At 43.4% G+C, this 24728-nt stretch overlaps 7 protein-coding genes across 7 annotated transcripts; 3 read left to right on the top strand and 4 right to left on the bottom strand.

Moving 5' to 3' along the window:
- Window positions 1-4809: 4809 nt before the first annotated feature.
- Window positions 4810-6441, top strand: LACBIDRAFT_327684 (uncharacterized protein; the record flags this gene model as incomplete). Its single annotated transcript, XM_001881657.1, has 8 exons — window positions 4810-4831; window positions 4897-4976; window positions 5036-5252; window positions 5308-5489; window positions 5543-5737; window positions 5877-6034; window positions 6077-6087; window positions 6239-6441. The coding sequence occupies 8 exons, from the start codon at window positions 4810-4812 to the stop codon at window positions 6439-6441; spliced, it is 1068 nt and encodes a 355-aa protein (XP_001881692.1).
- Window positions 6442-7179: 738 nt separating this feature from the next.
- Window positions 7180-7786, bottom strand: LACBIDRAFT_298227 (uncharacterized protein; the record flags this gene model as incomplete). The annotated part of the gene is made up of 2 exons (XM_001881489.1): window positions 7180-7617; window positions 7668-7786. The coding sequence occupies 2 exons, from the start codon at window positions 7784-7786 to the stop codon at window positions 7374-7376; spliced, it is 363 nt and encodes a 120-aa protein (XP_001881524.1). The 3' UTR covers window positions 7180-7373.
- Window positions 7787-9767: 1981 nt separating this feature from the next.
- On the bottom strand, window positions 9768-10872 carry LACBIDRAFT_298226 (uncharacterized protein; the record flags this gene model as incomplete). Its single annotated transcript, XM_001881488.1, has 6 exons — window positions 9768-9786; window positions 9839-9945; window positions 10002-10220; window positions 10277-10357; window positions 10410-10490; window positions 10543-10872. 6 exons carry the CDS (start codon window positions 10870-10872, stop codon window positions 9768-9770), a joined length of 837 nt encoding a protein of 278 aa, XP_001881523.1.
- Window positions 10873-12961: 2089 nt separating this feature from the next.
- Window positions 12962-14451, top strand: LACBIDRAFT_327682 (uncharacterized protein; the record flags this gene model as incomplete). Its single annotated transcript, XM_001881656.1, has 9 exons — window positions 12962-13060; window positions 13094-13136; window positions 13258-13262; window positions 13334-13427; window positions 13486-13599; window positions 13628-13823; window positions 13957-13975; window positions 14035-14088; window positions 14266-14451. The coding sequence occupies 9 exons, from the start codon at window positions 12962-12964 to the stop codon at window positions 14449-14451; spliced, it is 810 nt and encodes a 269-aa protein (XP_001881691.1).
- Window positions 14452-20968: 6517 nt separating this feature from the next.
- On the bottom strand, window positions 20969-22910 carry LACBIDRAFT_235655 (uncharacterized protein; the record flags this gene model as incomplete). Its single annotated transcript, XM_001881487.1, has 8 exons — window positions 20969-21327; window positions 21435-21510; window positions 21573-21649; window positions 21710-21847; window positions 22129-22224; window positions 22338-22434; window positions 22595-22715; window positions 22843-22910. 8 exons carry the CDS (start codon window positions 22908-22910, stop codon window positions 20969-20971), a joined length of 1032 nt encoding a protein of 343 aa, XP_001881522.1.
- Window positions 22911-23252: 342 nt separating this feature from the next.
- LACBIDRAFT_327680 (uncharacterized protein) lies at window positions 23253-23989 on the bottom strand (the record flags this gene model as incomplete). The annotated part of the gene is made up of 5 exons (XM_001881486.1): window positions 23253-23408; window positions 23457-23466; window positions 23618-23642; window positions 23733-23802; window positions 23864-23989. The coding sequence occupies 5 exons, from the start codon at window positions 23987-23989 to the stop codon at window positions 23253-23255; spliced, it is 387 nt and encodes a 128-aa protein (XP_001881521.1).
- Window positions 23990-24071: 82 nt separating this feature from the next.
- LACBIDRAFT_298222 (uncharacterized protein) lies at window positions 24072-24269 on the top strand (the record flags this gene model as incomplete). The annotated part of the gene is made up of 1 exon (XM_001881655.1): window positions 24072-24269. The coding sequence occupies one exon, from the start codon at window positions 24072-24074 to the stop codon at window positions 24267-24269; it is 198 nt and encodes a 65-aa protein (XP_001881690.1).
- Between the last annotated feature and the right edge of the window lie 459 nt (window positions 24270-24728).

The raw sequence follows: 24728 nt of genomic DNA, 5'->3' as shown, positions 1-24728 counted from the left end.
GACAACGACGAAACTTTGGAGGATGCTTCTGAAGATGAGGAAGCTGAAGTCAGTACGTTTTTTCTTTTAACCTATTAGAATTGAACCTTACCTTGGCTTAGACTGTATGATGAAACAGTGGACCTCTCCGGCATATGCATTCTACCACCCCATCCCAGAAATTGTGTATGTCAGTGGGTGGCGGGCACACATCTTCAAGTGTGCTGCAAAGTCTTGTGTGTACAAGTGTTGGCACTTCCTCGACAGCCATGACTGCTCATCCACCGGTAACCTCATCAAACACGTCAAATCTTGCTGGGGCGATGTGGCATATGAGGCTGCAAAAGATTGTCAACATGCAAATGATGCTTGTGAGAGCGTCGTCAAACCTTTAACAACATCGGGGACTATCACAGCCACGTTCGACTGGAAAGGCAAGGGTAAAGTCACCTACAGGCATCGTCAACATACGAAAACGGAAACAAAGTAAGTAAAATTGACTTAGCTTGCTTTATATCTTGCCTGACCATGATTTGTAGAGCTGAAATCATTCGATGGGTGTCAGAAAGTGTTCGCCCCTTCAAAATTGTCGAGGACCGAGGTTTTCTCTCGCTGATGAAGACAGGGTGACCGGATTACTATCTCCCATCAGCTTCAACTGTATTGAGAGACGTACATATTGTTTTTCCGCGAACACATGCTTGTATCAGACAAATGCTTCAAGTAAGTGTCAGTGACAAGACCAAAGTGAACAAAGAATGACTCACCGGGAAAATAGGAATACACCAGCCAGATAAGCTTCGTGACAGATGCATGGACCTCGCCCAACCACTATGCCTATGTTGCTGTCACGGCACATCTTGAGGTTCGAGGCTCGCTGATTTCTATTGTCCTCGATGTCGTCGAGCTGCCCATGGTTAGGAGATAGTTTGAGTGTCGTTTTCCATTCTCACTAAATACTGTATAGTCACACTCCAGAATGAATATGACTATCGCATTTGGTGAGATCCTAGAAGATTTCGGTATTCAGCACAAGGTAATAGTCAAACACAGATCACTTACCATCGACTGACATGACAGTACACATAGATGCTTGGATTGACTGTGGACAATGCTAGCAACATGGATAAGATGAGCAAGTATCTTGAAAGGGAAGTAGCAGCTTACTCAAATGTCAACCGCACACATTGCTTCAATCACATCCTTAGCCTGACCGGCAAGGCCCTGTTGAAGCAGTTTGATGTAAAGAAACAAGGTGATGAGGGGAACGATTCAAATGAGGAATTATCTGCTGAAGAGATGGAGTTGTTAGATTTGGCAGCAAGCATTGACGACGAAGAGCTCACTATGGCAGATGAGATGATGGCCAAAACTGAGGACAACGACGATTTAACCGATGACGACGTGAACGAGCTTGAAGAATGGATTGACAAGGTCGCAAATGAAATGACCAATGAGGAGCGACAGATTCTGGCTGCAAATATACGTCCCGTCAGTTGTGTCCTCGTCAAGGTACTTAATTTATTGATAGAGACGTACCTTTACTAACAATGTGTAAAGCTTCATAAACTGGCCTTTGCTCTCGTTAACTCAACCACCCTCCTCCTCCCAGCATGGAAGTCGTGTCTTCAAGACTTGAAGCTTGCCGTTCAGATCATGCCACGAGATGTGGCGACACGTTGGAATTCCACCTATGACATGCTGAACTTTGCAGTTGAATATAGGAAGGCAGTTGAATCACTAGTGGGAACCACTAGTTATGATAAAACTAAGGCAGTTGCCTACAGTGCTGTGTGTAAAATGCCATGGTTTTTTATGAAAATCTCATATAAGGCTGGCAATTTGTCATTCTCATAATGCCTTGGATTTCTTTCATAACCCATAGCAAAGCATGGTGTAGGCAATTTCATTAGATATCAACCCTCTTTCATTGTCAATTTCATATCTTTGCAATGCATTTTTCATTTCTAATAGCCTGCATTCTCATTGCCTTTCATTTGAAATCCAGTGCGCTTTCATTGTATATTTCATTAGGTATTCTGTGCACTTTCATTTTCATTTCATTCTTGATGTCATTGCAATTTTTCATTACCATTTCTTAGAATTCTCATTAGGATATTTCATTGGGTCCTCTGGTGCTTTCATTACCAAAAACAATGATCATATCACATGGGTTGTTTGGGTTTGGGATGGTGATCACATGACCAATTTCCCAAAATAGTCAAAAAATGAAAGTTGTAGCCCTTTACCATAGCTTCCAGAATCTGTTTGAATTATGTTCTGAAGTGCTTCCATTATGGAGATATGAGGTAAAAGAATTTTCTCACTGCCGGGTTTTTTCAACCTTTTTGCATTTTTCTTCATGAAGACAGCACCAAACAATATGATTTCAACAGATTTAGAAACCTAAGAGAAGAGGCTGCAATTATTATATTGTGGGAAAAATAACCAAAAAAGGAAGTTGCATACCCTAAAAGGGAAATTGACACTGATAGACTGCCAAGGATTAATGATGGACCAGATATAGACTACAAAGTTTACTACCATGACTATAAAATAATACAAAAAAAGTCAGACACTACATATTTTACTGATAGACTAACTATTGTCCACTTTCAAGACTACAAAGGTTTGTAGTGTCCACTTTTTAAGACCACCAAAGTTTGTAGTGTCCACTTTTAAGACTACAAAAGTTTGTAATATCTGCTTTTTCAGACTACAAAGGTTTGTAATGTCCACTTTTTAAGAGTACAAAGGTTTGTAGTGTCCGCTTTTTAGGACTACAAATATTTGTAATGTCAACTTTTTAAGACTACAAAGGTTTGTAGTGTCTGCTTTTTCAGACTACAAAAGTTTGTAGTCTGCTCTCCTGACATTTAGTTAAATTGTACTGGCCTTGACTATGTATATGTTCATGGGGACATGACTGAAGAATTGATATGAGTCAACCTTTTGCCATTGTGCACCATCTGCATGCCCCATGGTTGTCTTTTACATTGAGGAGACCTATACTATCATTTCAAATAAACCATTGTCCTATGTCTGACCTCAATCAAACTTCTATTCCCATCAGTAGCCAATGGTCTCTGTGTATCCATCCTGAATATTTCTCTGTTACTAGTTTGTCCCTGTCTTCTTAATCAGTCTTGCCTGAAAGGCTTTGAATGGTACTAAATCTCTTCTTCTCTCCTTTTCAACACTCATTCAGGATTCAAGTGAAACAAACCTACATAGAATCTGGTGAATCTTTCCTGTCATTATGTGAGATTGGTGTTCAGTGTTATAGCCTTCCAAAGAAATCATGTCAAGGTTGACCATCATTAGACACCCTTCCTGACAGAAAAAGACTGATGAATGGGAATCATCTAGTATGGGCAGACAGAGATCAGTGGCTACTGATATGAACAGAAGTTTAGCCAAGGTCAGAGATAGGATGGTGGTTTGTCTGAAAAGATGATATAGGTCTCTTCAATATGAAAGACAACCATGAGGCATGCAAATGTTGCAACAATGGCAAAAGGTTGACTCATATCAACCCTTCAGTCATGTCCCCATCATATACTGTACAGAGTCAAGGCCAGTACAAACTAAATGTCAGAAGAGCAGACTACAAACCCTTGTAGTTTGAAAAAGTGGACATTACAAACTTTTGTAGTCCTAAAAAGCGGACACTACAAAACTTTGTAGTCTTAAAAAGTGGACACTACAAACTTTTGTAGTCTTGAAAAGCAGAAAAAGCAGACATTACAAACCTTTGTAGTCTGAAAAAGCAGACACTACAAACTTTTGTAGTCCTAAAAAGCGGACACTACAAACCTTTGTAGTCTGAAAAACAGATACTACAAACCTCAGAGGTCTTAAAAAGCAGACACTACAAGCCTTTGTATTCCAAAAAAGCAGACATTACAAATGTTTGTAGTCCTAAAAAGTGGACACTACAAACCTTTGTAGTCTGAAAAAGCAGATATTACAAACTTTTGTAGTCTTAAAAAGTGGACACTACAAACCTTTGTGGTCTTGAAAGTGGACAATAGTTAGTCTATCAGTAAAATATGTAGTGTCTGACTTTTTTTGTATTATTTTATAGTCATGGTAGTAAACTTTGTAGTCTATATCTGGTCCATCATTAATCCTTGGCAGTCTATCAGTGTCAATTTCCCTTTTAGGGTATGCAACTTCCTTTTTTGGTTATTTTTCCCACAATATAATAATTGCAGCCTCTTCTCTTAGGTTTCTAAATCTGTTGAAATCATATTGTTTGGTGCTGTCTTCATGAAGAAAAATGCAAAAAGGTTGAAAAAACCCGGCAGTGAGAAAATTCTTTTACCTCATATCTCCATAATGGAAGCACTTCAGAACATAATTCAAACAGATTCTGGAAGCTATGGTAAAGGGCTACAACTTTCATTTTTTGACTATTTTGGGAAATTGGTCATGTGATCACCATCCCAAACCCAAACAACCCATGTGATATGATCATTGTTTTTGGTAATGAAAGCACCAGAGGACCCAATGAAATATCCTAATGAGAATTCTAAGAAATGGTAATGAAAAATTGCAATGACATCAAGAATGAAATGAAAATGAAAGTGCACAGAATACCTAATGAAATATACAATGAAAGCGCACTGGATTTCAAATGAAAGGCAATGAGAATGCAGGCTATTAGAAATGAAAAATGCATTGCAAAGATATGAAATTGACAATGAAAGAGGGTTGATATCTAATGAAATTGCCTACACCATGCTTTGCTATGGGTTATGAAAGAAATCCAAGGCATTATGAGAATGACAAATTGCCAGCCTTATATGAGATTTTTCATAAAAAACCATGGCATTTTACACACAGCACTGTAGGCAACTGCCTTAGTTTTATCATAAAAGTGGTAGCCACAAGTCGTTGAATATGTTACCTCAGACCTCAAGAATGACCTCCGGAAGTATGAACTAACAGATACTGAGTGGCAGATCGCAGTGGAGCTCAAAGACACATTACAGGTAGACTCGTTATTTGCTTGCGTGGCTCAGTCTCACAGTCACGCGACTTTCGTTTGCAGATTCTCAAGGATTGTACAGAATACTTTTCACGTGGCACTCTGAACTTAGCCACTGTCATCCTGGCCATCGACCATATCAACACGACATTCACGAATGCCATGAAACCTGACAGCAACACTCACCCTGCAATCCGTTATGGCCTTTGTCTTGCAAAGAAGACCCTCAACAAGTATTACTCTTTAACGGACAACGCTGAAGTTTATTGTATCGCCATGGGTAAGCATTCCAAATTGATCAAATATTACCTGTCTAACCAATCGTTCACTTGCAGTTCTTCACCCCAAACACAAGCTCAAGTACTTTCGGCAAGTGGGGTGGACGTTGGACTGGATCAACACAGCCAAGGCTCTGGTTCCAGACGAGTTTGAACGTTCCTACATGAACGTGCACAATTCCGACTGCGAAGACGAGTCCAAGGAGGAAGACAACAAGTCTATCATGGAACCTGAAAAGGTGTGTCTCAACTTTCATCTCATTTCCCTTCGTTCTCTCACCGTCTACTACAGAAATCTAAGAACATATTCAATAATCTTCCACCCTCAAGAAGCCGTCTAAGACCAAGGTGTTGCTCGACGAACTTTGGCTCTATCTTAGCACCCCTCCTGAAACCACTGCTCACTTGCCGCTTCGTTGGTGGTATGAAAATTGACGAACATTTCCTCGACTTCATCGTATGGCACTCGATTATTTGTCTATACCAGGTATGTCTGAATACTATCATATGATCTCTTTCATTGCTAATTCTATAACTACTATTCAGCCACGTCAACTGATGTCGAACGTCTTTTCAGCTGCGGGTGCCTGATTCTCTCTCACACCTGAAGCCGCCTCTCTACGCAGTCTACACGCGCTCTTCTCTGCCTTGGTTCTTGGAGCCTTGCTGGACTGGTTAAGGATTCAGATGTGGAGGCTGTCACTGTCCTCGATGAAGTACAGGCTAAGGTTGAATTAGAAAGGCTTGGAGACGTACTTAGTAAGATGCACCATGGCAAGATATAGTTAGTTACATTTGTCGTTTAGCTTTGTACATAATATTCAAGTACAGACCCGTGTGGGTACCCATACCCGCATTTAACCTGCAGTACCCATAGTAAACATACCCGTGGCTTGTCAGGTACATACCCCGCCGGGTCAGGGTACAGGTTGGCAGCTGGGTACCCATTGGTTTACCCGCGCTATTGCCTACTAATGATTCCTTGCAGTGACATTACTTTTGCGCAACACTACAAATAGTTTTGTGCACAACGTACATTTTTGCATGCTGACACATGAAGTCTGGGAATACTTACCCAAACGGACTGCCATAAATGTCAAGGTGCTGCACGCCAAATTAAGTTTGGACTTTGTCAAAATTTGGCTGGGTCAACTATATTTTCAAGCTCAGGGGGTGGGGGAAGAAGATTGAATGTACAAATTTGGTATTGTTAGAATCATATTAATGTCCTCTATTGATCTATGTATATTAGAGAAGCACCGGTGGTAGTGTAAATATTTCATTGCAGCAAGAGACTTCTGAACGATGTTGGAAGGGCCAGGCAAACAAAGGCAAACAGTCCATTCTCTGGGTTGTCACATTGTCACAAGTGTGATCTTTTGTGGTGCATGGATTGTTGGTTCAATCCAGAGTGCTTTGAAGTGCAATTCTGTTCTTAAGATTCAGCCAAAAGTTACAGAGAAAGCAAACTATATATTGAATAAAAGTAGCTATAGGTTACTGACTGAGAGTAGAGATATTAGGAGAGAGAGGGTGTTGTGGAAAGCAAGCTTACCTAAATCAGTGTATACCTGAGTTAATGGATCCTGATTCTTGAGTAGTGCCGTCCCAAGCTCCAAGTTGCTCCATTCAGAACCAAAGATCAAGTGGTGGAGTGATACTCCCTTCTGGGTGTCTGCCTGAAGTAGTGTTTGGAAGTCCGGTCTTGTGACTGGAAAAAGACCGTAACCAGACCGGACCAAGACCGCAAAAGACCGGACCTGCGGTTACGGTCTTTTATTTTTGAAATGTAAAGACCGCAAAAAAACCGGTTAACGTGAACCGGTCTTGACCGGTTTGGACCGGTCTTTTGTAGCCCCTTAAATACCCTTTAAAACGCACCCAAGAACGTACGATTTGGTAAAAAAACAAGAGAGATATGAATTAAAATGTAAATTACTTTTGGGAATAATAGATGTACCAGACTTATTTTATAGAAGCACCAATTCCTAACGGAATTTAACGTTCTTGGGCTCGTTTTGAAGCTATTAGAGATGTTAATAAATTTACCGATTCATAATTTTAAAATATTGGCCTAAAGACCGGTCATAAACCAGTTAAAACCGATGCAGACCGAAACCGGTCTATAGACCGCAAAAAACCGCGGTCTGCGGTCTTTTTGCGGTCCAGTCTGGTCTTTTGACTTCTGGGGAAAAGGCAGACCGGTTACGGTTACGGTTAGCGCCCCTGGGCATCAAAAAACCGGACCGAACCGGACTTTCAAACACTAGCCTGGAGAGCCCCCTTGATGAAGGTGGGTTCAAAGACGTTGTAGAGTATGACCTCATCTCTAGACCACACCACATCTTGATGGTGATGAAGAACATCCTAATAGAACAATGGAGATAAGGAGAAAAAGAGTGCTGAGAGAAATTAACCTTGTACTCATCAAGTAATACCTCCATTTGCACTGGTATTCGGGTCTTGTTCTTTCCATAGACATGGAGCCACCCCTTATACCTGAGACACTGGGTCTCATCTGGAGCAAGAACACCATTGATGATGGCAGGTCACAGAATAGTGTTTGAAAGTCTGGTTCGGTCCAGTTTTTTGATGCCCAGGGGCATTAACCATAACCGTAACTGGTCTGCCTTTTCCCCAGAAGTCAAAAGACCAGACCAGACCTAGTGCTTGAAGGTCCGGTTAATTAACTGGAAAATAACTGAGACCAGACCAGACCGCGGCAAGGGGGTGGTGGAACATGGAAAATGTACCAACACTCCCTATTTTTTTCTTGTGGATTTGGCTGACCTCCCCCCCCTCCCCCTCTTACTATATAAGGTATGTTTTCTAAGTTCCCATGTTTTATTAAATGTTATTTTGTCCCATGGTCCTGCATTTTCAAAAATCCTGCACCGTCCGTACCTAAACCAAGAACTCACAAACCTGGGCCGTGACTTTCAAATAACAATGAAGATACTCTGGTTTTCACAGAGGAACATACCTGAGCAAACACAGTGAGTTTCCCAGACTGTTAACAGTGTATTTACTTGCGAAATTGTCACATAGAAAATTCATTCATGGCATATCAAGAGGTTTTTTTGTCAATGCTTTCACCATCAAGAGCCTCAATTTGGCCTTGAAACAAGCTTCAGAAGCTTGTTTGGAGCCTCAAATTCAGCCTGGATGCGGCGAGTACTTAATGAGAAAAAAGGTGCCCTTGCTCCCTGCCTCATCATCCACATGTTGAGTCACTGGCCTCAATGGGCATTCTGACGGCCTACACTCTCTTCACAATTGCAGACATCAGAATTACCTGGCTGGCATCATCGTTGAAACATTGATGGTGTATAGGAGTATGCAAGGGCATTGAAGGTGGAGTCGGGAGTAGTATGAGGTATGACACACTAATGTGGTACGTCACATTCAAGAATGAAGAACAGATGATTGGCTGATGCTTGGGCTCAATTTGCAACAAAAATCAATCAGGTCACTATTATTGTTTTTTGGCCTTTGGTGGGACCCCCCCCCCCTCCCAGCCAGTGTTCGGGATCCACGTTCCGCCACCCCCTTGGACTGTGATTAGTGATTAGTCAATTCTGGAAATGAAATAACCGGTTATTTTGCAGTTAAGTAACTGTTAAAAAACCGGTTATGACCGGTTAAAACCGACCCTATTATACCCCTTCTAAACGCATCTAAAAGCATGAGAAACGATAAAAATCTGATAGAGTTATGGTCAAATCTCTAAAATATTGGTGAAAAGAGTAGACTTTCAAGAATATTATCATAAAATTGTCAATTCTTCACCAAATTTAGTGTTCTTGGGCTTGTTTTAAAGCTATGATGCATGGTAATAATGTTTAGTGCAAGAAATATGAGAAATATATGCTGTTTTAATCGATTTTCTATTTTTTCTGTCCTAACTGGTTAGTAACTGTGACTAACCAGTTTTGGTCAGTTATCTTCGGTCCAGTTAGGTTATTTTGGGTCTGGGAACGAACCCTAACTGGTCTCAGTCTTGGTTAGAGCCCCTGGGCACCCAATAACCTAACCTAACCGGACTTTTAAACACTAACTGGACCACAAAAAGACCACAGACTGCGGTTTTTTGCAGTCTATAGACCAGTTTCGGTCTGCATCGGTTTTAACCGGTTTATGACCGGTCTTTAGGCCAATATTTTAAGATTATGAATTGGTAAACTTATTAACATCTCTATTAGCTTCAAGACGAGTCCAAGAACGTTAAATTCCATTAGGAATTGGTGCTTCTATAAAATAAGTCTGGTACATCTATTATTGCCAAAAGTAATTTACATTTTAATTCATATCTCTCTCGTTTTTTGACCAAATTGTATGTTCTTGGGTGCGTTTTAAAGGGTATTTAAGGGGCTACAAAAGACCGGTCCATGTTAACCAGCCTTTTTGCGGTCTTACATCTCAAAAGTAAAAAGACCGAACTGCAGGTCCGGTCTTTTGCGGTCTTGGTCTGGTCTGGTTACAGTCTTTTTCCAGTCATGAGACCGGACTTCCAAACACTATCCCAGAAGCTGTTTTCTGTAACAAAAAATCAAGATTGGGTCGCTGATACAGGTCTCAATATGCTTACAGGACTTCCTTGTGTGTCACTTCAGCATGATTCCAAAATGCCTCACATAGACGCGTGGTATGTGAAGGGCAATCAAACCTCGAACTCACACAGAAAAGGTGACAGACCTAGTGATTCATGATTGTTTTAGCATAGGAAACAATTGACTTGAAAATGAACATACCAGCCACAAAGAAGAGCTCACTGGATGTATAAACGCCAATGCCACAAAATACCTCCTTACCCTCTTCATGAACTGCATTGATAGCAAGTCTTGTATATCTTGCTGAAACATTGTGTCTCCCTCAAATCCAGTTAGCAACACCCTGTAGAAAGTGGTGATAGTCCTTATAGACATCAGGGGGAGGCTGTCTAAGCTCAGACAGGAAGAAGCCCAGACAGGCTGCAAAGCTTGCTTAGATTAGGAACATAAAAGGGAAGACTGAGGCTAATGCATACCTGAATGATGAGATCATTTGATAAGAAGGCAAGAACATAGTCTGGAAACTCAATCCCAAGTGCAACATGAAACTTCCTTTCCTGTGGAGAGATGTAAGCATGATGAGAAGTAAGAAGAGAAGCAAAAACTCACTTTCTTAGGCACCACTCTGACCGGTGTCTCCCATTGTTCCTTCTTGTAAAACTGTACTGAGCAATGAGTTAGATAAGCCATCTAGAGATAGAAAAGTAAGTTAGTCTATCAAAGAAATCAAGAGAAAAAACACCTGTAATGCTGCAGCACCAAAGTTTAGAGTAATAGCTTGTTCAGTAGTTGAGAAGTTCTTGAGCTCCAATGTCTTAATTGAGGCTGGGTTTTGGTTCTTCTTAGAATACGGAAACATAGGAGGATAGAGGGGAGTTTGGCCACCCCTGTTGCCCCACTTCCAGTTGCAAGTGTTCTTAAGCTGGACAACATGGCCATCCTGTGCTCCAGAAGACTTCTCTTCGCCTTTTGAAGCATCTGCCCAAAGTGCTTGGACCTTAAGACTCAGATAGCCATCAAATAGCCATAGTAAGAGAGAAGGTGTTGAAGCAGAAGATAGTGGGCCAGACATTCCCAGTATTCTGGCATGGAGAGGATGCCACAGAATCAATAATCAACACGACAATTGATTGATGCAAAAAATCACACTTGTAACATGAATAGATCGATAGAGGACACTAATATGATTCTAATGATACTAAATTTGTACATTCAATCTTCTTCCCCCACCCCCTGAGTAGAGCTGCACACCGTCCGTTTGACAGGGACGGCTGTCGATCAATGGGCGTAAATTTGCAACTCGAAAGCCAGAACAGGAATGGGTGGGCAAAAAACAGCCATAAATGGGTTGTACAGATGCTTGCCCACCCTTTCAATGTATATTCTCCTTTCACAGTTTTTCATTTGTTTTTGGGTACCTGGTAGATGTAAGAAGAGGTAATAAGCATGAATAATAAAGATTTGCACCTTCAAACAGCAAATCGTGAGCTCGAGGTGTGAATAGACCTTTTGCAGGGTTTCAATTGTGATGAGTCAGCACCATTCTGGTTGTATTTGAGCTGCAATTGAACCCCCCTGGAGACATTTAGTGTGATAGAGATATGCAAAAATTTAATAATGAAGCACTTCAGACATTGTCAATAGATAATACAGCTAATTGTGGGTAAAATCACAGAATGTGTCAATGACCCGTCTGATGGCCATTACGGCCATCATGTGACAGATAAAAACAGGTGTTCAGCAAGCCCAAATGGAACAGGTAATTGTCTGTCAGACCCATCCATCAACCTGTCTATGACAGGCACGGTGCGCAGCCCTACCCCTGAGCTCAAAAATATAGTTGACCCAGTCAAATTTTGACAAAGTCCAAACTTGATTTGGCACGCGGCACCTTGACATTCGGCAGGGCACCTCACTCCACAACACCAAATTGTGTGGGGCACTTGTTAAAATGTAATTCTGGCATTCAAAATAGTATAATAGGTCATTTTAAAAAATTTTGATCTGGCGGGGCACATGCTGTTATTTGGCGGCACATCTACAAACAACTTTAATACAGGCATTTACTACAATTTGGGGGGCGTGTATTTTTTGTGCAGAATAAATGCCATACCCCCCATGTGTTGTCAGATGTGGCCTCAGACATTGTCACCTGACTGCACTTTCCTTTGTCGCCGTCTCGTTATGTCGAACAATGGTGCATTGGCGACAATCCAGAGCCTTCCAGAGCTCAACACCAAGATAGTCCAATCATAGTGGTTGATGGCAGTGAGTACTGATGAAATCTGGCCTCGAGTCATGCCTAATGGGGCTCATTTGAACAGACAAACACCCCAAACTGAAGGACCCTATGGCCTGTGTAAAAGAGTGGAAATATTACATCTTTGGTCCATTTCCAGTCAGCAGGAGTGCATAGATTCATTGGGGAGTGGCATCAAAAATGGATTTGCGGTAAACTGATTCGACATTCCGGGGTATGGTACCAAGGAAATAGGGGAAACGAAGAGGACAAAGGGACTGTGCTTTTAATGAACCCCTTCTGAAATCACAGAACGGCAGGATAGTGCAATATGCCTGATTAATTGTCATGGGAGACTGGCCCAATGCTCGCACTTCTCCAGAATAAAACACCACCCTCATCTCTGGGATGAATATTGCAGGTGGTGCTTGCAGAGAGGTCAATACGGATGAATGGCGTGCTTAAGCCAGACCAACATACCAGGGACCTGTTCAACTAGTATAATGCACTAAAAAATGACACGTGTTGCAATTTCAAGTTCATGACCAGCCTCACATTTTTCGAGCAGCACAGTCGATCCTTTTGCACCAGATATAAGACTAATATGCCAGTCACAGTGCGACCGTTTTTCGTGTGATCTGTGGAGCCTGAATGGAGCCCATGAATAATGGGAGACCATCCCAAGTACGGAGGTACATAGTAACGTAAATTGCGGAAGTTGTCTCAATGAGAGTGCTTAGTGTCCCTTAAATCACAGGTAAGGTCAAGTGGACTGCCAGAAAGCAAGTTCAACCGCCCTTTGTTCCACTGAAGCCTCCACAGAAGTGAAAACGAAACCAGGGACACAAAAGTTGGACGTTGAAGCTTGAGATGTGACGCATGCGCAAACAAAGCACATGTTCAAACGACTGTACCCGCCGTCATGGTTGGTGCACCCTACTATTCAGCACATACAGTAGGTTCAAATTCCAGATGGAGATTCATGCATGCATGCTCCACATATTACTATTATTATTCTTTGGTATGTGTATGCTGCACTGATAGTTTTTTTTAGATAAACCATTGCGCTTCATGGCAACGCCTGCCACACTGCTACAGTTAGCTGAGAGTCACGGTGTCACTCAAGTACTCAAAACTCCAAGCCAGGATAGAATCGAGGTCTAACCAATCTCTGTTGGTGCATCAGCAAAACAACAATAACATTGGATCACTTTGTAGTCTTTGTAAGCTTCACAAAACCTTACAAGGTTTTGCATCACCTTTCAATGTAGCCTAACAATAGAGTAAAGTATAGAATGTACACTGGGACTATTTGACACTTCCCAACGTTGGTGCAAATTTGTTGAAGAAATTCAAGGTCAATGGCATTTTTGTAATGACATTGGAAGGTAGGCTAAATTATTTTGCATATTGTATAGTCATACCAGCATACAATATGAAGCTTAGTGTTCGATGAGAAACATGATTACAAGCCCAGGAAGCTGCCACCTTCACAGAGCGTCGGTGACTATCGTCAAACTCCGGCACTTGGACCAGCGGAGTTCAAGCAGAGCTTTAATGGTTCGAACTGTGACATCATACATATAAGGACAAAGTCCAATTGAAAACTATATCAAGTACCTTCCTCTCTACCCCCATCCACCCCCTCATTCTTACACTGTGATTACTTTCCCCTCATGCACAACTATCCCCAGTGCCAACTGTGCGTCCCAGCGACTTGGAGCCGACTCGCTCACTTTGCATTACTTCATGACAATGGACGCTTGGAGCACCCTCTTTTCTTGGTGAGCCGTCAATGTGGGAATGGAGGAGCATAGTTGTGGAAGTTAAACTGGAGAGGTGCTGAGGTAGGTTCTCAAGCGAGAATCCACAGCCATCTTATGCATTCACAACAGACTAGGTACTACAACAGACTAGGTCTGTCGTTGGCCATACCGTATGTTCTTCTTTCCATGCCAAGTTTGCTCTACATGCGTCGAATGTTGTCAATTACAGGTATTCAGGCGCATATATGCAGTGGGACGTGTTTGTTGGCTGCGAATGCTCCTGGTGAGTCGAGACCCCATTCTTCTTGCTTTTGTTTATACTTTAGGATTATCTCACCTCGACGCTGACCCTTTAGGATTATCTCACCTTGTCGCTCACCCGAGTCCGAAGGCTGGGCGCCTGTCCTGCCCTCACCGCCACCCCACCAAACTGCCCATGGAAATGACTGGCCCATGACAGTGCACGCACGATCACACACTGCCCATGACCCACCAATGGCACCACTATCCCAGCTACGGGGACGGGTGCCTCACCTCACCACCCCAGCTACAGCAACGAGTGCGGGCACCAGATGACAGCCCCACACCATCACCCTCGAATGACGAAGGGAGCGTCACGGTATTCAAACAAGGATGGCGTGACTGAAGAGAGAAACTGATGTGTACGATGGTAAGCTGAATGTGTACCGAATTAAATTCTCACCAGAAATTCTAAGGTCGGGTGTTATTCAACAGATAGTGGCCAACTTCGCATTCGTGTGCGATTCTTTTTAGATTAATATTTCATTGGCCACGCTGTTCCTTACTTTATGTACTTCATGTCTATTATTTTTAAATACTTAATACCAATTGATTCCTCACCGCATTTGAGCTGGTCTGAGGATTATATATCTGGGAGCAGTTTCTGTGGGGGACCAATGATTGAGTGACCTTCCATGGCAAACAAAATGGTGGAAGGTTTGCCATATCCTTCCAATCTTAGCACAACCTTACATATTATTCCTCCACATTCCACATTTGTTGACACCAGTGGATGACAACATAAGGTCGGCTTAGAATTCTAGTACATTAGTGCTGATTGGTCGCATTGTAGCACCTTACATTGTAATGTAAGGTAAATGCTGATTTGCTGATGGTATGTCAGTCAGTACACACACTGTCAGTGATGTCGAGCTTTCCATCATTACTTGATTAATACTGCACGAAAGCTGGGTTCAATTCCCGGACAGAGAGTCAAAGACTTCTTCACTCGTTTTTCTCGCTTATAATATCTAGTGTTTGAAAGTCCGGTTCGGTCCGGTTTTTTGATGCCCAGGGGCGCTAACCGTAACCATAACTGGTCTGCCTTTTCCCCAGAAGTCAAAAGACCAGACCGGACCGCAAAAAGACCGCAGACCGCGGTTTTTTGCGGTCTATAGACCGGTTTCGGTCTGCATCGGTTTTAACCGGTTTATGACCGGTCTTTAGGCCAATATTTTAAAATTATGAATCGGTAAATTTATTAACATCTCTAATAGCTTCAAAACGAGCCCAAGAACGTTAAATTCCGTTAGGAATTGGTGCTTCTATAAAATAAGTCTGGTACATCTATTATTCCCAAAAGTAATTTACATTTTAATTCATATCTCTCTTGTTTTTTTACCAAATCGTACGTTCTTGGGTGCGTTTTAAAGGGTATTTAAGGGGCTACAAAAGACCGGTCCAAACCGGTCAAGACCGGTTCACGTTAACCGGTTTTTTTGCGGTCTTTACATTTCAAAAATAAAAGACCGTAACCGCAGGTCCGGTCTTTTGCGGTCTTGGTCCGGTCTGGTTACAGTCTTTTTCCAGTCACGAGACCGGACTTCCAAACACTAATACTGTACTAATACAACCATGCCTTCGCATCACGCATCACAGAGGTCTCTGAAGGAAGTGAAGTGAGTGTGATGTCACACATCACACTGGCTTTTGAAGCCATTCCTGGCATTTTAAAATATCCATTTTTTCTAATTTTTCTGGTGCCTGCGGCGCCCTAGCCATGTAAACAGCACTCGGCATATTTCATCTACTTCTAACAAGAATTGTCCCACCATCTAAGATTTTTCTGCATGTACAACATTGTTTTAAATTTCAAATCGACGATGGCCCCTGTTCGGACGAAGAGCTCATACTCTTCGTCACACATCACATCGGATATTGAAGTCATGAAGAGATGGTCAAAATGTGTCACGCCCAAAAGGGCCAGAAGAGATGGTCGTATTAGTACAGTAATATCAGATTGGATAACCGGTAGATCCGAAATTTGGGAGGTCGTGGTTTGCACTTCTGATTTTTGGAAGATCAAGTTGGATAGCATATATTTTTGTTCTCCATTCATTGGATCGTTACTGTGATACAGTGCCCTACCTGGTGCAAGACCTGGTGCATCTTAATTCTCTTAAAGAATTGTGGATGGCTTGATACATTTGAAAAAAATTCAGAGGCTGGGGTTCAGTTCATTCCTATCGTGCTTCGTAAGCAAAAAGAAGGACGATGTACCTCTTTGAATCGGCTCATGTCTTATGTCTGGAGGTCATCTTGAAAAAAAAAACTTCTTTTCAAGTTGAGGGTTTGAACCCATGTCCTCGGGCACAGGGCCGAGGTTATGCTACGTACTGCACAACATAACCACTTCACTAAGCCGCTATTTACAGTTGGGAATATCATACTCAATATAGCTCGTCGTGGTGCTGCATCTTCAAATTAATTGCCGTACAAATATTCTGTGCAATATGATAAAGTCTACCATCCTAAAATAAGCATGAGGCTGGACCATATTGAATAATGAAGAATTATATCTATTAAATAACTGTTGAAATAGGCGAGTAGCTACAAGGGTGGCTGAAATACAATGGGTGGTATAGTTGGGCGCACGTCGAGCGGCGGGGATAGGAGTAGCGGTCACATTGTTGGCAATGGTAATGTGACGAGAGGGCGATGAAAGTGGTGATACTGTGATGGGGATGGAGCAGAATGGGGCGGTTGAGTTTGGTACATCAGATGACGGACGCATGTCGAGCGGCGGGCGTACCTTGAATGGCGGGTGGTCGAAGGACAGGGGCATGTTGAGCAGTGGGTGCGGGTGCGGCAGTCGTGTTCTTGTTGATGGGTTGCACTGTTTGCAATGGGGATGTAGCAGAATGGGGTTGTGAATGTGATGGGTGTGGCATGTCGGATGATGGGTATGGGCACGTCATCCGACAGGGACAGGTAGAGCGGAGGGCATAGGAATGTGATCAAGGGCGATGACGGTGGTGGTCGTGCCATTTGCGATGGGGACCGAGCTGAGTGGGGCAGTTGAATTTTATGTGGGATCATGGGTGTGGGCACATCGATGATGGGCATGGGCACGCCGGATGATGGGTGCACGTCGAGAGGCGGGTACAGGTTCATTGGCCAACGGGGATGGGTGTGCGGCGTTGTAGTTGGTTTTGCCGAATGGGCCAGGGAAGGTCCATCATCAAATTCTGAACATTAAAAACGAAAATGTTAGTTGGAAGAAATTGAAACGAGGAAAGCAGAAAAGTCTGCTTTCTTCAGGTAGACTACGCACCTGAATGACCCCGTAAATCGGTATTACCGACACGCAACCTCCTCCGCTCGTGCTACTACAACCCAATGGCTATGATGCATGTTGATGCATCGAAAAGTTGGCGGATAGATCGTCTTGGGTCCAGTGAGTCGGAAGTTGAGCAAACGCGAAGAGCAATGTGCAGGAAATATGAAAAGCAGACAAAACGCGGGCAGTATCTGGATACTGCCTGCGTTTTGAGAGAGCGTTGGAGAGTAACAGTTGCTCTCCAACAATCAACGCGCTTACGTTGGTGTTGCACAATCCTTGGTAAGTGTGATGACCAGTGACATGCCGTGACATAGCGTCACAGGGCCAATTTCTTGAGACATGGACTTTGTACCTTCCACAACACCAATTCAATATATTTTTTGCACTGGGTTTGAGGGAATGATGTGATTGAATCCACTGAGAGAGTTTTCCATGTAGAAATTTTATTTATTGCTCCAAAAATGCGAAATCAGCTTGTTTTCCCTGCCAAATTTGGCACTCTGGAGAGATTGGACTATAGCTTTCCAACCACAACACGTATGAGCATGGTTTGTAGGAGGATATTACTTAGAATTTGAATTCTAATCGATCTACGGATTCAGAAATTTTATTTGTGGCCCCTATGTCGAGATCACCCCTAAGAATGGGCACTTTAACATAGTTATGAGGTAGTAATTAAAATTCTGGACCCGTAGGATTGAAGCCACATATTAATCGGTTATTTAGTCTCTGCAATTCTAAGCCAAAATCCTATCCATTGTGAAGCTGATAGCTCGAGTAGGCAACATTGGGCTAATAGGTGCTGCATAGCCACCAAAATCAGACACATTGTAGATTTTTATACATTTGAATAGAGAATATCTATGCAATTCTGCCGCATTTTTTTTTCTTGTAAATCGGTGGAGAATTGACTGAGCTACATCATTTACAAGTTTGAGCCGTAAAAAAAAGCATCAACAGTCTGCCAAATTGGGAAGGTGCCTGTTTTGGCCACTGCTTATAGATGGCCCAAACTTGTAAATGATGTAGCTCAGTCAATTCTCCACCGATTTACAAGAAAAAAAATGCGCCAGAATTGCATAGATATTCTCTATTCAAATGTATAAAAATCTACAATGTGTCTGATTTTGGTGGCTATGCAGCACCTATTAGCCCAATGTTGCCTACTCGAGCTATCAGCTTCACAATGGATAGGATTTTGGCTTAGAATTGCAGAGACTAAATAACCGATTAATATGTGGCTTCAATCCTACGGGTCCAGAATTTTAATTACTACCTCATAACTATGTTAAAGTGCCCATTCTTAGGGGTGATCTCGACATAGGGGCCACAAATAAAATTTCTGAATCCGTAGATCGATTAGAATTCAAATTCTAAGTAATATCCCCCTACAAACCATGCTCATACGTGTTGTGGTTGGAAAGCTATAGTCCAATCTCTCCAGAGTGCCAAATTTGGCAGGGAAAACAAGCTGATTTCGCATTTTTGGAGCAATAAATAAAATTTCTACATGGAAAACTCTCTCAGTGGATTCAATCACATCATTCCCTCAAACCCAGTGCAAAAAATATATTGAATTGGTGTTGTGGAAGGTACAAAGTCCATGTCTCAAGAAATTGGCCCTGTGACGCTATGTCACGGCATGTCACTGGTCATCACACTTACCAAGGATTGTGCAACACCACTTAAGGTAGAGGACATCCACTTCCTTCCAACATCACGTGCGGTTACTTTGTTGTGACATCCTCATCTAAATCGGGAACAACACCTCAAGAAAATAAGAGAAATGAGAATTAGATATTACTCACCCACAAATCACAAAATCGAAGACCATAGAATCGTTTAAAACTAGATTAAGCATTTATATACAAAAGTAAAAGTTTTAAGAGTAAGAACTAGGTCTAATCCCCCAGAAATACGAAATTATGTACAGGAACATGGCAGGAATTGATGAAATGGAAAGGCAAACAGTCCAGTAGATGCTCTGGATAGAGCAAATTTAATGGATATTTGCTTTCTCCATGTCATCCATAAGTGTTTGTGGGAGAACACGGTGTCCTCGATATTTGTGCGCTGCCCAAGCAGCTTGACGGCCGTTGAGGCCCTTTTCATAGGCATCCATAAAGCGGTCAGTTCGCGTGGCGAACCTCCAACAATATCACATTAATGCAAACGAATTTAGGTAGAACTTACTGATGCATTGAAAGGAGAGGGACAGGATTCCGCAAGACGCGCCGCAGAATACAGCTGCGTTGGCAGTATTTCTGGGCGATCACGCTAAATATTCAATTTTCTCCTGATTTCTTTATTTCTACAACATCACAACTACTTTTGGAGCAATTCTATGGAAACCGATTGTCCTGAAAAGCTTTTGTTATTATTTGAGGAATTTATTGTAGGAATGTAGACGCTTTTGGAATTGTCACGCTCATCACGTGACGGTGGAAGCAAGTGGATGTCCTCTACCTTACGTGTGACGTTACATGTGACTTCCGCATTTGTACATAATTATGTCCTATATATGGACATAAGCCACCTCCAGACACCGCATATGAGACCACTATGCACAATCCAATCCGTGTCGGATCTCTTCAAATGACAACTCTAATCACTCTTTGTTAGTATATCGGTTAGTACACGCGCCTGTCATATAATGGTATAAGTGTTGATGTCCGCGCGAAAGCTGGGTTCGACTCCCAGACAGAGAGATAGCTGATCATCAATATACATATTTTCAAAAAAAAGAAGATACACATGACGTTCGCCTTTTTTGAACAGAACGTAAATGAATCGTATTATAACGCACACCTTCACAATGTATAAAGCAACATCCCCCAACTTCCCAAATTGTACTAACCCTCGTTGAAAAACACAATCAAAAAGTCACGGACACAAGCCGTAGCGTAGTAAAATTATCCCCACAACCAACCCCAATTCCACCACCACTTTCAGCTCAAAATCAAAACCCTCAGCATCACATCCTCATCCTTCCGTCCCTCACTCCAGAGTCCACACATTATACAAATGCCCGCCGGCGTCCCTTGTTTTTTTTTTTTCAATACACTGCGTGCTCACCGTTTGGACAGAATAAATCGACACACCTGAGCATATAAACAACATCCCTCGACTCCTCGACCGTTGGCTTAAAACGGCCGTACAGTAGTAAAATCAAACATCGACCCAGTACCGCTATGTAACAATCCAACCCATGTTGAATCTCTTCAAATAGCAATCCTAATCAATCTCTGTTAGTGTATCGGTTAGTACACGCGCTTGTCATTGCTCACTGACCGCCTGTCCGCGCGAAAGCTGGGTTCGACTCCCAGACAGAGAGATTTGGACGGTAAGTACTACAAGTGTTGCCTTTTTTTTTTTTCAGTGCACATGTTCGCTCATCTTTTTGTATAATACACATATTATAACGGACACCTTAAATCATAATTCCACTCCTCGATTACTAAACTAAGCAATGTCCATATAACAAACATAAAATCACGAAAAAACATCCATCCATCTATCCAGTAAGTCGTAAAACCAACCCCACCACCACTTCCAACCCAAAGCCTAGGTAGGGAGGGCATCACACCTCATCCTTCCGTCCCTCACTCCACACATCATACAAATGCCCAGGCCCACTGGGCCTAGGCGCCGTCCCTTCAAGCTCATAATCCTCCTCCTGCGCAGTCGCAGTCAGCGGCTGCTGCTGCTGAACCGCCGACTCTTGTCTTCGATGGGCCGCAGGACCTTGTTGTTGATTCGCCATAGGCACCGGCGACTCGAGATCATTCCTATGCAGGTTCGCATCCAGCTCATCCTTGATCCTAGGTGAATACGGGCGATGGGAGAGTTCGGAGGAGAGAGAGGGGTAGTATTGTCTGTAGGAGAAGTAGGCGAGGACGGTGCCGAGGATGGAGCCTACTAGGACGTCGTGCCAGTGGTCTGTGGATGAGGGTGGGCGTTAGTTGAGTTGGGATGGGAAGAAAGGCAAGGTAAAGAAAGGCAGAACAGTAAAGGAAGCAGGGGAAAAAAAGAGAGAAAAAACGTACGTCGATAATCCATAGTCCGCGAAATAGCCACCAAAGCAGCGCCTGCGAACGGGGTAAGGGATAACCATGCTTTTCCCTGTGTGTAGTTTCGTTCATACGTGAGTCGAGTTCAGGGGGAAACGGAAAAGAGGAACGTACAGCGTGTCCCCTCTTATCAAAAAGGTGCAGTTTCCCTGCTAAATAAAACGAAAGGAACCCTAGACCTGCGAACGATACTGTTATGGGTTGCGTTAGCCTTCTACCTTCTACCTCTAAACAAGAATGGGAGAACGTACGACTCGAATGTCCAGAAGGAAAACTCCGAAACCCATCACGCATAATAGCCACGTCGGTGTTTGTGCATATGGCGTCTGTGGATAAGCCGAAGATGGGGTCTGTGGCGTTTTGTGGTGGGAGACAGCGGGCGATTATGTCTGTATGTTTGAATATGTTTAGTTGTTATAGTGGAGCAAGGGAGAGGGAAGAATGGGAGAAAGGGAAGCGAGGCGAGGGAAGGAAGGAGAGCGAGGGAAGGGAAGGGAGGAGAAGGGAGGAAGGAAGGGAGATGAGGTGTAAAGAGGGCAGGGACGGTAAGGAAAGGAAGGAGCGCAAGGGAAGGTAAGGAAAGCGCATAAAAATGAATAAAAGGAAAGCAAGACACATAAGGAAAAGGGAGAAATGTGTGGTGTAACGGTGGGAAAGAGTGGAGCAACACAAGGAAAGGAAGAAATGGACGTGCCTGGACGTGGTCGTCCTACTGTGATCTTAGTGAACTGTGTCACCGCGCCCGTCAACGCCAAACCAAGAATCACTGCGAGGCGGTCAGCGGGTGGGGATCAGGGTAAAGAGGCACGTACGACCGAGTGTACCTATCAATACGAGGCACGTGTCAGTGGAGAAAGTAGCGAGGGGGAGTGGGTATACCATTATGTAGATCCCACCAGGAGCGAATAGTCAGCAGGTTGATGAGTGGTTGGATGACGAGAGGCGCGACGAAGCATATCATGTAGAGTGCAACGTCCTTTGCATTGGATTTGTGACAGGTGAGAACGGACGGGGAGCAGAGACTCAAGAGAGGGGGGTACTTACGGGTATGCGTTCTTTTTCTGCGAACCTGTTTATTCGATCCAGTTAACGTGTCTCTTACAAAGGGGAAGAAGAGGACGTACGGGTGTCGTAACCTGCAGCAATAACTGAGAATGACGTTGAGGGAGCAAAGAGTAAGGGTAAACGTACGAGGTATCCTCCAACGAAAACACCCTCCTGTACCCGTGCACCTTGTCCAACGCGAAGAACGCTGCCCTGTTATATGTTCATTTTCAACAATATGTTCGAAGTGAGCAGGGGAAAGGTCGTACGCGAGCACTATGGTTAGAATCCTGGGGCCTTGTTAGCTCTTACAGTAGATGTGATATGAAGTCAAACTCACCAATCCGGGGCATAGGAGAAAAGTAACCTCTTCCGTCGAAGAGCGGACATTGGACGGCGGGGAGGCATGATGCGGTTGATTGATGATGGGCAAGAAGGCCCAAGTTTGAAGTGGCTCTATTAGTATTGGGGCTCTATGAGCCTAGGCCTTATATAATCTCCTCATTCTACTTATGCACCAGGCGGAAAGGCGGTAACGCGCTAATGCGTGTACTTACTTTGCTTGTAAGTTCCGTAATTTACTTATCGCGACTCGTGCTAATGTCGGTGCAGAGTAAAAACGGTAACTATCTTCTCGGCAGAAAGTCAAGAGATCATCCAACGCTTGCTCTTACGCCGACCTCTGTTGCCATCCACTTTTTGCCATTTTGGATTCTTCAGCACTTTCTACGCCTGCTCATATTGGACCTCTCAGGGCTTGCCCGCTTCAGAGACCATCGCATGACCGTTCAAAACCAATACTCCAGCTTTCCCGTTTTCGCTGATACGATACCATGGTGTGGCCCACCCAGACTCGAGCTTGGATACGTCTTGCGAGGGAGGTCGGGTTTGATGGGATGTTGTCGACTGGGTACAACTCGCGCGATCGAACTATCAGATACAAGGCAAACCTACCTTCGATGAGCTGCTTTACAAAAAGTGCGTCAAGGGGTTGAATTGCACACCCTTGCTTAAACGAGATGAACGTTTCGGAGGGACGGTGGACCGAAGTAGACATTCCAGAGGGGCCACGCTGTACGTCCGCCACTTTCCTTCGTCCATAGAATCCAACTCACATGCGAACCAACTTGAACAGACATTCTGAAATGCAAGTATATATCGTCTTTCCCCTTTGCAGGCAGGCACAAAGCTCTTCGCTCCTAAAATCGAAATGTAGATCGTCTCTCTCACCTCCACCGTATCTTCCCTCCCTTTTCTCCGTCCCCTCAGTTCCTTTCTTCCAGCGCGTCGCAACACCACGCTAAATCTAGAGCTCATTCGCATTACGTCCTGGGCTGTTGACCCCATCTCCAGCGTCGTACCCAACACCTTCCCCCCATATTTGCCAGGATCCAGGACGACGTGGATGGAAGTTGTTCTGGCGTCTTAATGTCATCTTCAAGATTCAGATTCCGCACCGTTCCAACATCGACGTGATCCTGCGCCATTTTTTTGGACCATCATGATCCATCATCCTGCCAGAGACATCCAGCCCCAACCGCCAAAATTTAGTGTTCTACCTTTGCATTGATGGATATTGGAGACTCAGTACTTAATGCGACGAGAGTAATCAACATCCGTCTGAGCAGAGGGGTCACGAACTTCAGGATCGGGCGTTTGTATGATTGGGGAGATGATGAAGTAGGGTGGTTTGGGGGTCTTGGTTTTGTGGTGGCGGTTTTCTGTTTCACTTCAAAAATCAATACGTTGGTTAGTTTGTCTACCTAAACGGCCGTTATTAGTCCAGACCGTGTATGAGACTATTAATCCACCTGTCAAATATGAGAAATGTCCAAACGAAAAAAGGTGGAAGAGCTTTGAAAAGGTGACTCTCTGTCTGGGAGTTGAACCCAGCTTTCGCGCGGAGACGGGGAAATCACGCATGATAGATGACAGGCGCGTGTACTGACCAAATATACCAACAGAGATGATTATCTTCTACTAACAAGAATGACTATATATATTGGTAGTGTTGCAAGTAAAATTTCCGATAGATTGGGACAAGATTTACAAGAGAAGAATGTTTAGGGCATTAGGAGGTCTTATAAGTAGATGGGCTTTGAGATTTTGCAGCTGGTAAAAAGAAGAAAAGAAGCGCAAGTGCATACCGATCTCTCCGTCCGGGAGTTGGACCCACTGGCAGAGGCTACCGCAGATTGAAGTTTTCGAGTCGACGCTGGTAACAGT

This window comes from Laccaria bicolor, genomic scaffold (assembly GCF_000143565.1).
Source record: "Laccaria bicolor S238N-H82 LACBIscaffold_13 genomic scaffold, whole genome shotgun sequence".
NCBI classification, from domain to species: domain Eukaryota; kingdom Fungi; phylum Basidiomycota; class Agaricomycetes; order Agaricales; family Hydnangiaceae; genus Laccaria; species Laccaria bicolor.
The sequence above is the reverse complement of the archived record's forward strand: the minus strand, read 5'-3'. Positions and strand labels throughout refer to the sequence as shown.